This window comes from Ostrea edulis, chromosome 3 (assembly GCF_947568905.1).
Source record: "Ostrea edulis chromosome 3, xbOstEdul1.1, whole genome shotgun sequence".
Taxonomy (NCBI): domain Eukaryota; kingdom Metazoa; phylum Mollusca; class Bivalvia; order Ostreida; family Ostreidae; genus Ostrea; species Ostrea edulis.
The window spans coordinates 46,556,103-46,572,871 of NC_079166.1; the positions used below are offsets into that span (position 1 = coordinate 46,556,103).

The window sequence follows — 16,769 nt, forward strand, 5'->3', positions numbered from 1 at the left end:
TTTAAGATTTTTTTCTGTACTGCACAACTCAGTCTGCACAACCAAACATGCATCTAAGGTGACTGTTTTCTGATCACTTTTACCACTTGATGAGTCTGTCTCACTGCATGCCGAGGCATTCGTATTAGAATGTGACGAATCAGCAGTTCCAAACACAATATCTGAATCTTCCTCATTGTCTTCAATTGATGTTGGATAAGTAAGCGGCTTACAAAGTTTAATCATCATGGAGGTATGATACCTCACAATGTTTTTATGGTCCATAGAGGCCAAAACCTCAACCTCTCTTTTACAGAAGCATTTTGAGTCAACTGGCACAAATTTTAGAGCATATTTCCGACTGTCCAATTTGTGCTTAACTTCATACACAGAACCAAAACCTCCAGAACCAATTTGTCTGATATCTGTGTAATGGTCTCTAATATAGGGATCATCCAAACACAGGTCAATAACCTCCTTATCATAACATTCACTAGAACTTTCTTCACTCATGTCTGAAGACCCCAAAATCCACGGGTACTCTTCTGAAGTTCGCATATCCAAAGCACTAAAGTTGCTGGCCATATTCTGAAAAAGGAAGCAATGCTTTTAGAACAATTTAAAACATTTTTGATTCTTTCAAAAATAAATAAGATTGATAAGGCCAAGTAAAATTAATTAGTAGATTATCATTCCCGACCGCCCCTCGAAAATCCCCCCGCCCCGATTTTTTTTATTTTTCAAAATTCCGATTTCCGGATATTTTTATGTCCGGTTCGGTATCGTAAACGTACTTTGTTTCACTTTGCCTTTTAGAAACCCAAATACACATGTAATTATGATTTATAAAGCCTTTTCTCAATGAGAGAAGGCATTTTCGAGGTCAAGAATACCATGGCGAAAAATAAAAAATAAAATCCTCCCACCCACCCCATTTTTTTGTGAAGTTTGAATGATACTAATTAATTTTACTTGGCCTAATGGACACTATGAACAGTCTAAATATGTCAAAATTATGTGAAGTCTTCTAGATATGAAATACACTGTATGTATTTCAAATTCATTCACTGTATCACACTTCAATTCTTCTGTGACAAAAGTAGGATATCCTGTACTCAACAATGAACTTGAAGCATTTATTGTTTGTCAGTATACAGTTAAAGCATATCATAGAGATAGTCAGCAAGATTCCTGTTACCCGAGAGCCAGCCATTTCCTCCAAGGTGAAGTCAAGGGAAACAGACTTGCTTAAGGGGAACTGGAATCCTGCCGACTTCCTCAATATTATGTACGTTAACCGTTATATACCGATACAAGCATTAAAACCAGAATATATTATCGTCTTATGTTGAAATTAATGTATGTACAATAAATTAATATATGTACAATGTTTTAAACTGGGACCCACTCGCCGCGATTGTTGTCAATTGCTATTGTTAACAGGTTCTATATACGGAAACCGTGTTTATTAAACTGATGAACTTTTTCGCAGGAAAATTAGTCATTTTATGATGACTGATTTTAGGGAAAGAGCAAAATCTATCAATTTGTGACAAATCAGTAGACTGTTTCTCTCATATGTTACATTGAAATGAACATTATTTTCTCATTTGTAGTGCTTATTTACAAATATATGATGGGCAAATTATGCACGTGTATTATAAATAAACATAAAATTTTCAAATAAGACCCAAGCACCTGCGGGGTTTAGCATAAAGTTCTATAATAGGCCGATTTTTTCCCCTATAATGGGCCCCAGGCAATATTAGTACAGCGTTAGCTTAATCACGCTCTAGAATATTCAGAAAGAAGAAAAAAAGTGTTATCCGAATGTCGATGTACTACCAGGGACTAAATTATACACTAAATAATGAACAAATAGAGACAAACAATGTGAAACCAACGCCTATTCACCCACCACTTCCTCTCAGCTCGCTGATCTTCATGGGGGTGAAAATTTGCTGATCATGAGGAGTTATTTTTAGCTCTTGGGTTTTTCAAACATTTTCTGAAAACGGTTGGCGTCATGCAAAACCTAGATACATACGAAAGCCGGACAAGCTCTTTTTTTGATGGTTGCATATTATTTAACGTCCCGCTTGTGAATGGAGATGTCACCATTGCCGGTGAATGGGTTACAAAATTTAGGCCTATGTTCGGCGCTTACGGCCTTGAGTAGGAAGGGATCTTTATCGTTTCATGCTTGCTGTGACACGGGGCCTCGGGTTTTGCGGTCTCATCTGATATGGACCGTTCCATATAAATTTTAGTCGCCTATTACGACAAGCAAGGGGCCCGTGTTCGCCCGACCCTTCATTTATATTCTTATTAGTAAAACTTTATACATTTATTGCATGATAGTAAGGGAGATATAAAGATTTATCCATCCAAGAGAAATCATATTCCCCAAGGGCAACACCCGCTGGGAATGATTTTTCTTGGGTGAATAAATCTTCATATCTCCCTCACTAGATCATGCAATACATTGTTTATTATACCGAGAGAAAAAAGCGAGACTACGAGACCACAAAAAATGCACCTGGAATATTGGAGTCCGCTTATCTATACATCTATACATTGTATGTAGCTGAGATGTGTTTTCTTGAATTCGACCACCCCCCCCCCCCCCAAAAAAAAACAAAAAAAAAAACCCACCACGAATTGTCAAGAACTAATATGATTGATATTCATCGTTTTAATTATCGATTTGTACAACAACGAACAATGATTTGCCATATTTCTATGGTTAAATTGGTACTTTCAAGAGTGAAAATCGACAAGGCTAAATGCATATTCTTTTACGAATACACAAACATGTAAATCTATGTCAATACAGGTTTGTTACTGCTGTTAAAAAATCACAGACACCCCCTCCCCAGAAAATCCAACATTCATTCAAATATCAACGCTTGTATAACACGACTTCAATCACATATAATATTTTCTTCAAATTAGAATTCGTTGATGATTTATACAATAAATATGTATAGGCCTATGTATTTTCAAAAACAAGTCGAATTAATTAATATGAAGGTCTAGATGAGTTGGGAACTGCAAGTCGATTAAGAAAAAGAAAAAAATATGTTCAATTCATCTTAAATACTGATGATTTTTGTTATGGTTTATATACTTGTAATGATGCTATATCTACAATTCATTTCAGAACTAATCTTAAATTTCCGGAACAAGAGAAGGCCTTGGAATGTGTCCGTAATTCACTACATGTACGTACTTTAGGATAAGTTAACGAGTAATTAGTTATCTCGTGATAACGGAACAAGTTAACGAGTAATTAGTTATCTCGTGATAACGGAACAAGGTAACGAGTAATTAGTTATCTCATATGCTACATGTACGTACTTTAGGACAAGTTTTATAACGAGTTATCTCGTAATAACAGAACAAGGTAACGAGATAATTAAACAAGGTTATAACGAGATACTAACTCTTTATAACAAAACATGAACTCGAGATGATAAATTCATTAATTTTTAAGGAGAGATATACTACATGTAACTCAAAATACCGAGGCTTCGTGTTAAGGCACTGATCGAAAAGATACTATTAAAGTATTTTAGCTTCGTGATTTATGAATTTTCGAAGATTTCTCTAGTAAACTTTGTTTTGTACTTGACAGAAATTGATTAATCGTACTTTCTATTTTGGTAAAAGATAAAAATCTGCAGCTGAATAGGCCTGCAACATATTTATTCCTACATGTAAGTTCTATATACATGTATATATATTCGCCGTGGTCAATCATATTTCGGCATCATCATGTTATTCGCTCCTCGGAGCGAATTAGCATATATTCTACGTACAAGTTTAATTATAGCATTTATTCCGTAAATGTGAATGAACGATTTTTGCTTTTATAAACGGAATAAATAGCATGATTATAAAAAGTAAAAAGTCAATAGTTAACACGCATAAACCAAACATGTTAAACTGATTCGCCTCGCGGAGCGAATAACATGATCAAATCAACTAACCCGGCACATAAATCTGTGTAAACTTTTACACTTTGCCACTGAAAATTTGTAGATTCTCAAAATAGAATATGACGTTAAAATGTATTTTAAACCGCTCAGTGTACGGTAATTGGTTCTATTCATATCGTTTTTAAAACGTCCTATGCTCGGCGCCTACGGTCGATCAGCTGCCTTAACACGAGGCCTCGGTATTTTGCGGGCTCATCCGAATCGCCTCTTACGACAAGCAAGCACGGGACTTGTTTCTTTAAATAAATCATATGTAACATTGAAGTATATAAGACTTATTTATAGAAACAAGAGGGCAATCTATCCCATAATCCACTACACATGTAGCGATAGTAGATGAGCGGATCATAGGATCTAAATTTAATCAGATAGAGGCAAGGGTATACTTTTAAGAATTAACCCATTCAAACCCGGATCCCCTCGGGTTTTCAGTGTACGTGTTTGACCTACAATACATGAATACAACAAAATAGAATATTCTTCGATGACACGCAACTGCGTACACATTTGCGAGCCATCTTTATCGTTAAAATGTATGTGCTTATGATTAAATCAGCATCATGATGTCCACTCAATGAAATTTAAGGTCCTTTTTGAATTTCAAATCATTTTACATCATGTCGAATATCACTTCAATGTATATCGTATATGTAGTTGACCAATTTGGATATTCTTTGTTATCAGCAACATTTACCCTATATGCATGTATATACCAGTCGAAACAACTAAAAAAGATCGTATAATGAATGTAAAGTCAGTTCTAGTACACACAGAACTTTGGTATAATAAAACACTTTAGAAAATCTCTTTACTTTGGAATATGCACAAAATTAGGTGATTTCATTGGAAAAACCCATGGACTTCTAGGAGCTTCGCCCCCGTTCCCCCACTAGGGCTTTGCCCTGAACCCACTGGGGGTCTCGAGGCAGCCACCAAACCACATGCCATACTTTGTGTACACTTCATTTTCTTTCTGGCTACCGGTACGCATCTGATGACAGTACATATTTTATCGAGTAAAAAAAAAAAAAAGAGGGGGGGGGGGGAGTAATTAATACATACATCAGCCCTCATAACTCTCTTTGATCTAGATCCGTCTCTACGTTAAATTGAAATAGGGTTTTCACTAACAAAACAGCAATGTAAATATTTTGACACTCAGTTTATTGTAGGCCAATAATTTACATTTAAAGCATACAGTTTAGGCCTATAGTTGCGACACGCGCAAGAATGGCCGGAGAACATTGAGATCAGATTCGTTTGAACACTGTATGTAATCACTGCATCGGGCTAAGACCACTTTGTAGCCGGCAGTCAAGGCTACAAAACGACAATACATCGATGCGCTGTACCCTTCCCTCTTCTCGATTTATAATCTAACAAAATATACGATTTTGATTTTCAACATCTATATATACTAGACAGAATAAGTGTAACTCTGGAACTGGCCTCTGATCTGGTGATCTTCTACATTGGTTCTGCTATATTGTCGGAACCCATTCAGTAAAACTTGAAGTAATAAAGAACTTGAGAGAAAATTCGGGGGAGGGTGCCCCTCAAATGCGATACCTTTTCTGTTAGGACTATAGTAGTTCGTATTATGGAACAATTCAACCCCTTTTCAATATTTTCTTAACACTATTCTAATAAAAAGGACACGTAACCATTTGTAACCTTCTCAGATCCTCATTGAACTAAACAGGGGGGGGGGGGGGGGACTCGGAAAACAAACGTAAATAATGAGAGAAAGGACCCACGATAAGTTAAGGTATTTGAGATGTTCTACAATATAATCTACATCATGTAAAATTGTTAATACGTTGTATATGTAATTTTTAATGAAGTAGAGCGCAAGTTAAGAAAATTTGAAAGTAATAATAGATTGACAGAACGTTCGTTTGATGTTCCCTAGTTTGGCATGATGAATAAGCAAAACCTTCGACTCTCTATGATTAGTATAGTAAGTAGTATAGATACATATATGTAGGCTTTGTGACAAATTTAAATATCAACACCTACTTTCATCGAGAGATAATTGCACGTACACTCATTTTGATACAGAAGATTTTCGATCGGATCGACCCGTCCCGTTCCCCGGTTAAACGTATTACATTTCCAATGTTTTTGCCTTTGATATGATAATATATGTATAATATGCATTCATGAATAGAATTTATCTTTTATCTTTGATTATAGCACTTTTCAAAAATGTCTCCTATTTTGTATTGAATTGCGTATACTTCAAAGAAAACCTTATGATACGAAGCTGGGGATTTTGTACTATTGAAATTTAGTTCACGTGTTAGAATGTCTGTGTATGTATAGTTCATTTTTCTTGGTTTATGAATTGGGCGTTGACCATTTAATGTAGACGTGTTTTGTAAATTTGTATAAAATCATATTGTGCAATCATGTACATCCCTGTGTAAAGATAGAAACTAGTGACTATTCTTTTTACTCATCCTAACCCTCAGGAGGCCATGAATCGAACAAACTTAAATCTACCCTACATGGGGATACTTGCATATTATCACAGACGATTAATATTATTATTGTGAAGATTATGAAATAGATCTAGGTCAACTCTTTCTTTCTGCTGATCTGTTTCCGCTTCCGTCGTCTCCATCGTGCGAATGAACAGCAAGGGTTGAGAATTTAAGAATTGGGTCAGCGGTTCTGGTATTGAAGCGGGGCTCGATCGTTCATTGTGAAAATGCTTTTAGCCTTAAAATTCTTGATTTCGACTTATGAACATTATACAACCAAACTTAGCGCATAGAGTTAATGCATATGATACTACAGGGACAGAGGTTCTTGTGCCAAGAAGGGACTCTACAAGGATATGAGGATACCATTTCTATAAAATCTTCCTGGCCTTATGAACAGGAAAGTGTACCATATTGTCCGTCGGTTAAGGCCCAGGTTTGGATTATAATGGCGAAATAAATCAATGAAATAAAAATAATCATCATTAATTATTGCTGAAGAATGATATAGTATCTGTGAACAAAGTATTGGTGTTTTATACCTGTAAACAATCAGGAATTAATATGTCTTGAGTGCATTCTGATGACCCGACGATGTATGCATATTATAGGGCCTCGCCAGTTGGTGAGAACCCTGTCGTGGCCAGTCTGTGTGTACATTCGTGCGGCCGTGCATTGATAGTTTCCATACGTTCTTGGTTACCCTGCAGCTTTTGAATTGAAAATTTATAAATGAACTTGAAAATATATTTTTCGTGTGATGTTTTTGTTAACATAGGTTAAATACTCGTACTTGTAAAAGTTTTGCTTAAGGCAGATTTTTCAATTTACAAGTTAACTCTAAAAACAATTAAACAGTTTAAACTGAAGTGTTTGTCACATCTCATTTTGTTTTTAAACATATTTACTATTAAGCAATCTACATGACACGAGCCTTGAATTGTTTACATGCATAACAAAGAATTATGAATACTGTACCTCACTCGTACATACTCAACAACTGACATTCAAATTTTTCCTGACCAATAGAAATACATCAGTTACAGATTATTATCTTAGATTAAGGATTTGAATAAGAAAATCATATGTTGACGTGTCATTTTAGAAGCTATCAGCTTTACAACAAGTACACCCTCCCCATAAATCTTGAAAAATTATATATTATCATATCTTCGTAAGACATGTGAAGTTTGAGCATATTTACAACCTTGGATGATAATTTGAACTATGCTAAACTATGACTATTATAAGATACATGTGGTTTACAATTAAAATTTACATTTTATCTGAAAAAAAAAAGTATTCTAGAGAAGGCTTTGCACAATGTAAATGTAAAACGAAAGTAACAAACTGAATTTTGATGATTTTGCCTATATGATTAATGCATACGTGTAATGTGTGATATATCTTATATCCTGAGACAAAGTTGTATATGAATCTTTACAGGTCATGAAATCATTTACATGTACATAAATATAAATTGGATGCATGTACATGTACACATACACCACTTACGCCGGTCTAAGTAGATGTAATCTCAATAAGGAACAAATAGATGCCGCCCCAATAATTTTGAAAAAAGGAGAGGATGAGGGAAAAATGACAAATCTTGCGAATATTTGTCAGTTGTTTCCCCTATTTCAAACATAGGTGGCGCAAGACTCGTTTACGTCCTTGTTGACTTCCGGTGTACATAAGATTTATGAGAGAGTGTAAGGTTTTTGTTGTACAAATAGGGAGCGGGGGTAGAATTCCCGAGATATGAAGCTTTTAAAAAATTAAATTGGTTCATTGTCATCAAATGTGACAGCGACAACGATCGTGTTAAGTTCCACTCAGCGTCGTGCGCTATAAACTTCAGTCTTCAGTTCAGTCTGACTTCACAGATATCAGATGACGACTTTGTTGCAGAAAGTATTTACGGGGGTTAAACACTTGCTCTGTAGATCGTAATATTCTGCATAAATGTTTTATGCTGAAAATTTATCTATCCTTAGTGATACAGTCATCAATGATCTACATTTCAGATGTCATTTAAAAATAAATTTTAGAGTTAACCAAGGTCGTCAAAATATGAATGAACGCGATTGCTAACAGCACCCCCCCCCCTTCCCCCATGCATAGGCCTATTGTTCATTGTGGTTTTTATTTTAAAATCATTGCATTACGTTTTTCAATATTCACTTGTAACTTCGATTTCAATCTGAAGTATGAACATTGAAATTGACCTTCAAATTGAAAAGTGTACTACATTTGTTAAGTGATGTATCTTAGTATTAAATCATGAACTGTCATGATACATATAAACATGATAAATCCTTATATGTAGGCCTACATCAGTTTCCTGCAACACCATGGACAAACGTTATTTGGATACAACCAGAATACAGTCGACTCGTGCTTTTCACGCAGAGTACAACCAACTCATAGTATATCAATCATAGTATATGGATGGAGACGTGAATTTAGAAGTTGAAAGAAAGCTTGAACTTCCGTCAAGTTAATCGCAAAGACTGTTTACCTACCGTGACGTCATCACGTAAGTGATATAACAAATTATTTGCAACTGATCTTTGAAGCATGCGTCAATATCTGTAACATTGCAGCAGCGAACACAACTACGATATTTGTGGTCACTGGAGCAGCGAAATGTGAACTTTTCTTTTGTACACGAGCGTACCATGTATTTGTTGATGATAATTTGGAACCTATTCTAACCCGGATCCTCACAAAAGAAATATTACAATGATGCTCGTGGAAGTCTGAATTGGTCTGACCTCCCCCTTTCCCATGTCTCCCCCACTTTCTGATGCCCCGCAATTCCATATGTTGAACATTTGGATCATAGTAAAACTTTTACATACATGAATAGTCAATGTACACTGAATGCCTCACGGACATGTATGTGATGTAACTGACACACCCTCATCCACCAAAATGTTGTTTGTTCTCCAACCTATTTTTTCTAAAGCTATAATCATCTCTATATATCCCCCCTTTAAAAAAACACCACAAAATATCAACTTAAAATTTGACTGATAAGACGATAAGAACATCCAGGAAGGAATTTATATCAGATATTCATATCTCGTATCACCATGTAAAAATCAAATGGATATCGTTAAAATATCACATTTCGGAAAACGGAAGCGTGGTTCCGCATTTACATTTGATTGTGACGTAGGCCGAGGATAGGTCTACTTTAATTAATAATTAATGCGTAGTCTTGCACTTTTTATCATCATGGTACGGACTTTCCTCGCATTCATTAACCTATTCATTTACGCAAACCGTACGCGCGTGTCTAGTTCTGGCTGTGCTATAAGAATTTCATCCCCCAACCAATATCCTTTTTACTTCCGGAGGATTTGATGGTATTCAATCACCGTTTACAGTGAACCTTTCTTAGACAGACCGCTTCATATTTCCCGCGTTAGAAAATGTATGCATCGATTTTCTGGACCTGCTGAGAAATAGCATCCATGTAACGATTGGGTAAGTATGTCTATACACGTTTCGAAACAGTGACTGCGATTGCGGCTTCAAAATAACTGTTATAGCATATAGGGACATGTTTTCCAAGTGTATTCTTCATTCCCGGATGTAGGTAAGACATTCAATTTCATGTAATCACTTGCTGAGCTAAAATATCCATGGTAATTGCTTGTATACAAAATTTTGGATTCCAAAAACCCTGTACATGCACGTATGTATTTCATTTTACACACAACACGACATAATTTATGACTATCAAGTATTTTTACAAAAAGCATAATCTGATTCACGTATCTTATAAAAATTTGGACGGCTTGGCTGATGTTGGTGCGCTTCATTGATTTCTATGGAATGCGTAACGTTAAATCAATACCGAACATAGCAGACAAAGAACACGGAAAGCAATGATAAATATAATGCACAAAACAGCAGGGGTAATGTGAAAAACGACAGGAGGCGATTTATCCAAGACGTTTTGATATCAAGGAAATATTCCACAATTATCTTTTTCTTTCTCTTTTCTAAAATTTAAATTTCAAATCGTATATATTTGATTTTATATTTTCATGTGTTAAGGCTTACAAACATAAATCTAATATAAATCTACACCTAATATAGATATCAAAAGAATTGTACACACGATGGATGTGTGCTGTTTTGTAAATAATACATAATGTCCTCGTGTATTTTTAGAAATTATATTGATTAATTAAATAAATCTATTATAGACGATTATCCATGTTGCATCCAGTTAATTGGGAGAGGGCTAAAATAGGCTATGCCTGCTGCCCAATCCCTTTCACTTTTTGTGAATAAAATTATTATAAATTAGATCAAAACATCCAGTCAATGCACGAAATACGGCAGTTTACTGCAAGACAAAAGTGATAACTGGAAAGATTTTGAAAATAGGAAAAACTTGCTTCACACATTAAATGCGATATAAGAATATGGTCATTATTAGGTTGTTTAATACATTGATAAAGCCACGGTGTATTAATCAATGCAAAAGTTATCTCTCTTCTTCCTCGACTGCAAATACTTAATACTACAAAAACAACCTGCTTTTGATATTGCCCGTATTCTAAAATTTAAGAATTAATTAGAGTGATATTTCTGAAGCTGCATATACATGGAATTACATGTGATTACTAATTTTAGGTTGGGAAGTCCAATGGCATTCCTTTGCGACACCGGAAGACGAAAGTTGAGCGCCCTCTTAGTTGTTCTTGTTGTCTTGGAGATCTTCATCATCTGCCTTGTTGTTTGCTATGAGCACAATTCGGCAATCACGCATGCTCTTCTTCGACAAGAAATGGAGGTCAGGCGAGTTACACCGAGAGGCATTGACGGCATGTAAAAGTTGTGAATACAGTTTAACACTGGATGAACGAGGAATTAACGTAGACTTCATCAGTGAGTGCAGTCTTCTTCCATTGGTGCTGATGTTGAACTGAAAATTTCACCGCAGAAGTCACAGAAATGAAGCTGGCCGAGTGGGTCGCACATGTTTATTATTCAAGACAACCTATGCACAATAGAAATGCTTATGTATTATTGTATATAGTAATATCTTCTTAGAATAATAAAATAAATATTAAGAACATATACATATACATTATACACGTACATTGTATGAACATCCAACTGTCGTTATCAAATTGTACACATTCACTGGGGAGGACTTCCAACTTCCCAAGATGCAGGACATTGGTTTTGGTAATAAGTATTATCGTTGATTATGTAATGATAATGGATTATGTTTCCGTGTTTCATGTTTTCATTGACCTTTGTTCAGAACTAATGTTAAAATCAACCCAGTGGTCGAAATTAACTTTTTCTATCACAGGCTAATTTTAGCCTGTGGGTGAAAAATCCACAGGCTAAAATGAAAACATACAAGCTAAAATAAAAATAATGAAGCAGTGCTCTTTTATATATATATATATATATATATATATATATATATATTTAAATCAATGATTTCCCCCATCATTACTGAGCCTAGTGGGTCAACAGGCAGCGTTTGGACAACACACTACGTTACGTAAGGCATATGGTGCAATGTCTAGGTCTCTTGATTATCGCACCTCTAACAGTCTAATCCACAACTTATTTCCACAGGTCTAGATCCAGACTTCCAATTTCATGCCACATCAGGGTTGTCACTAGTGATTTTTTAAAGCGAATACAGGACTCCTGGTTTTATAAGCAGCACGATCACGAGTCCTATGACTTTTTTGATAAGCGTCTACGCAGTGAGAAATGCACCCGTGTCGTCACTACAACCCGACCTCAGTATGACAATAAATTTAGATAGGACATTCTCATGATTCTGATAAAAATAACTACCGGAAGACTTGGTAAAACATAGACTCCGATATTTTTTGTAGATAAATTAATAACAAAAACATCATACTTGGAATTATTCAATTTAATTACCCCTATAGGTGAACAGGACTCGTGGCACATGTCGATATGGGATGTCCGACCTCTTTAAGCATTTGTTTGACTCCGAGTTTCTTAAAAAATCATAAAAGAAAAATCCGGATAGAAACGGTTATTGAAATCGGTCATTCATGTAAGCGTTTGTATGATTCAGAGTGCAAGTTTAAGAAAAGCGAATAGCGCATCACCGTATAAAACGGATACGATACGATCATAGTTTGTAAATCACCACTCGCTAAGATTTTCGAGTGACCATTATTTTTACTCGCTATTTTTCAAATGTACTCGCATTTTGCGAGTATTTCTCGCTAATTTCGAGCCCTGCAACCGTGCAAAATTAAAACAAATATAACACAAGAAGGGGGAATAAATATCACTATATCTTCGGGCGCCTAAAATATCCCATTGCACTCTGTTTGGGACCACAGGCACCTGAAGTGTGGGTAGCTTGTATAGATCTTATGTACATACCCCTCCTCTAGAATGAAATTGTTTCATACAGAACCAAAAATGTATCCAAAATATGTTATTTCCCCACCGATCACCCTCATAAGTATGGAGCACCAAATGAACATAAACTCAAATTATAGTTGAAGATATCTTCAATTATTTGAAGATATCAATTTATTTGATGAGCGCAACAATTTGATTAAAGATCTCTTCAAATATAATTAATGATATCTTCAATTCTGAATTATTGTGTGCATTAATTGAATTGATGATGGCATTAATTCTTCAGTTGAATTGATGCGCGCTTTTATTGAAATGATTTCTTCAAATGAATTAACGAAATCAACAATTGAATTGATGTGCGCTACAATTCAATTGAAGAGAGCAATAATTTATATATTGCGCGCATTAAATCAATTGATGAGAGCAATGATTGAATTGATGCACGCATTAATTCATTTGATGAGAGCAATAATTCATTTAATGCGCGTATTAATTCAATTATTGCTCTCTTGAATTGAATTAATGGTATCTTTAATTCATTTGTAGAGAACAAGATTCTTTTAGAGAGAGCAAGTATATGTATATAATTAAAGATATTTTCAATTCAACATATCCACAATGGAATTATTGATCTCTTTAATTGAATTGATACTATCTTTAAATGATTTGTTGCGCGCATTAATTCCTTATACAAAAGCATTGTAAATAATTAAAGATATCTTCAATTGAATTAAAGAGTTCATCAAATTATTTATACCGAGCTCTAAATTAATTATTGCGAGCAATACTTCTGCGAGATTGATGCTCACGTCAATTGAATTGAAGAGAGCAATAATTGAATTAATGCACGAATTAAATCTATTATTGCTCTCATTAATTCAATTGATGCGCCATTAATTAAATTGATGAGAACAATAATTGGATTGAAGCGCGCATTCATTTGATGAGAGCAATAATTGAACTGATGATATTTTCAAATAATTGAAGATATCTTCAATTATTTGAGTTTATGTTGATATGGCGCTCCATACATAAGTTGTTCTGAATAGTCAGTTTGTACCTTCTGTAAGCTTTAGAGATGACCACTTGCGAGATACTAATATATACATGTGTATCACACTTCAGGTGGCTGTGTATGGGACTGGTTGATAGGACTCGAAGTAAGACGACTTGTACCCATATTTAGCACATATCTCGATCTAAGGTGAGCGCGGAGCACTCTAGGACATGAAAGCCTTCGGAGGAAATCCAGTGCAAAAATTATATATGGGTTTGCAGACGAAAAGTGGAATTATTAGACATTAACCCGTGCATGCACGGATAGATATATAAGATAATTATAGTGGATTTGGAAGTAAAAATCAGACATTGAAGTCTTAAGGTCTTAACGGAATAAAGATGGAAATCACACGTATTATTATCAATTACATGGGATTTTGTTGTGATTGTGTTTTACGCAAAAGTGGAAGTTGTATAATGAAAGATGAAGACAACGAACAGTGATCAATCTCATAACTCCTATAAGCAATGCAAAGTAGAAAGTTGGGCAAACACGGACCCCTGGACACACCAGAGGTGGGATCAGGTGCCTAGGAGGAGTAAGCATCCCCTGTCGATCGGTCACACCCGCCGTGAGCCCTATATCCTGATCAGGTAAACGGAGTTATCCGTAGTCAAAATCAGTGTGCCAGGAACGACATAACAATCGGTATGAAACACGTTAGACAGCATTTGATCCAATGATAGGTGGTATTGACAAACTAGATCGTTATAAAGACCATAGAATTTGCGAAATGCTGACTTCAATCGAGACTGTTGAAACCCATGTACCATCAACTTGTTTGTCAGTAGCTTGAACATGTACCATCAACTTGTTTGTCAGTAGCTTGAATAATGCATAAATGTGATGTCTCCGTATAAGTGAAATATATATTTTTTGAAATGTCATTAAGCTGACCTTTCTTAGGACCCATCTTCAAATTGAACATATCCCTAAAGATAGGAAATTCAATAAATAAATAAATATAGATTGATTCAATTCATATATTTTGTAATATTTGAACTTATATTCATTTATTAATTAGACCCATCATCAAATAATTGAACGTAACTATAAGTGATTAAAAATAAATTTTGTTAAATAAAAGATGGCTTCAATTATATACATGCATACTCTCAAGTTGGTTCAGTTATATAGTATCAAGGGGATTATATGTGTCCAACTCAGTTGCAGATATGTTCAAATAGTAGAATATTAAAAATGTGTTAATTGAATTCATAAGTAGATGTCTACTGAATTACACCTTCAAATCTTTCGTGGATATGTTACAAAGTGTAAACACCTATACTTGATTTAGCTCCACTTATCCACATTCAATTAGATATAGGTCAGATTATTGGACCGGAGGGGCAGCAGGGTTTGGTGCTCGCATCCTCCAAAAACTTCGATAAAGGAAAGACAGTAGCATAAGGACTATGCCAATGAAAGGCAAAGGATGTATTACGTGATGGAGTATGAATCGAGATAGGGACTGCCAAACTCCCAACTGGCAGAGACAAATTATGACAAAGATACAATGGAGAAAACATGCTCGTAGTCATACAATGTAATTCATTGTATATCATGCATCTAATGTAATTGAGATGTAGGTTTGTACAACAAAAACTGTGAATGTTACAGTGATTGAAAATTGAAATGATATGACATGTACAATTTACAAAGAAATGAAATGGTTTGGTAAGCAAGTTTTCAGAATATTTAAGGGATCATTTTAAAAGATCATTAGATCTTCAGAAGTGATTGAGATATTAAACCATGGCAGTTCTCGCAAGATGTGCATGTTGAACTATAAGAAGATGAGACTTAAAGATAACATATAGAGATCTTATCCACATACGTATACATGTATAGCTCTAATGTCCTCCACCACATGCTAAAAATATATTTATTTATATGTATGTACACTCTACATGTATGCATTTGTGTATATGCCCCAATGCCCCATCCACTAGCATGCGAATAAAATAGACCTACCCCCGCCCGAGTGATATCCTCATGTGAATTGCAAATAGACGTACTCCCATCCATGAGAAACAAAAAAAAAAAAAAAGAAACAAAAAAAAAAAACAACCTGATATTACTCCAAAGATCACTACTCCAAAATATGTCAAAGGGTGATTACGTAATTTGTTCTATTGAAGTGTCTGACATTTTTAGAGAATGAAAACCGTCAGTAACTGTTTGCAACATGTGCATATACATCATAAGATGGGATTAATTTTTATTTCTTACGTTTGGTTTTATGGTTTTAACCTTTCGAGATCCATCCCTCTTTCTTCCTAATGCGCACGCGCTGATTATAAATTCTTAATTAACCGTAATAGATTATAAAAAGTATGTTTAAATATGAAAACTACAACAAGGTAAAATTTTATCATATTAAAAGCAAAAGACAGCTCTCTCCCAAATAGCTGGCATAAAAATTCGAGTACATAATTATCATACACTGTAAATTCGTAAATATACGCATGGAATTTATCATCGCGACACTCGCGAAATAAATAACTTATTCGCTTTAATTTTCATATTGCTAAAATATATGTATAAACTCTTGATCAACAGAGCACGCGCAAATTCATGTTCTCGCGATTTGACATATACATGAACGAGTCATTTTGTGATATTAGGTACTCGCGTAAAATAAGAATCCACAGTAGTATTGATATATACATGTACACCTACTGACAGTTTTCATGAACTCTACTTTCTTTTTATGTCTCCGCAACAAGCTAAAAAACAACGTTAACATAAACGTTTCAGTCAATAGATTGTATAATATTCAAACGTTTCTCATTTCATGAAAATAATATTTTCATAAATTAAAAAAAAAAAACCAAAAAAAAAAAA

General features: G+C 34.8%; 1 protein-coding gene and 2 long non-coding RNA genes across 3 annotated transcripts in view; 2 read left to right on the top strand and 1 right to left on the bottom strand.

Moving 5' to 3' along the window:
• LOC125674910 (eukaryotic translation initiation factor 2-alpha kinase 1-like) overlaps positions 1-1,219 on the bottom strand; it is a 6,389-nt gene extending 5,170 nt beyond the window's left edge. Inside the window, exons 1-2 of the mRNA XM_048912270.2 lie at positions 1,178-1,219; positions 1-567 (exon numbers count right to left, since the gene is read on the bottom strand). The exon at positions 1-567 is cut by the window's left edge and continues 573 nt beyond it. Of these exons, the coding sequence (XP_048768227.2) occupies positions 1-567; positions 1,178-1,192 (582 nt within the window). The 5' untranslated portion in view covers positions 1,193-1,219. The remainder of the gene's footprint in view (positions 568-1,177) is intronic.
• A 6,911-nt stretch (positions 1,220-8,130) lies between these two features.
• On the top strand, positions 8,131-16,738 carry LOC130052584 (uncharacterized). The gene is made up of 3 exons (XR_008800929.1): positions 8,131-8,178; positions 8,796-9,005; positions 13,988-16,738. It is a non-coding gene; the product is annotated as an uncharacterized LOC130052584 (long non-coding RNA).
• Positions 9,567-11,571, top strand: LOC125677529 (uncharacterized). Its single transcript, XR_007371172.2, has 2 exons — positions 9,567-9,961; positions 11,123-11,571. It is a non-coding gene; the product is annotated as an uncharacterized LOC125677529 (long non-coding RNA).
• Positions 16,739-16,769: the final 31 nt, after the last annotated feature.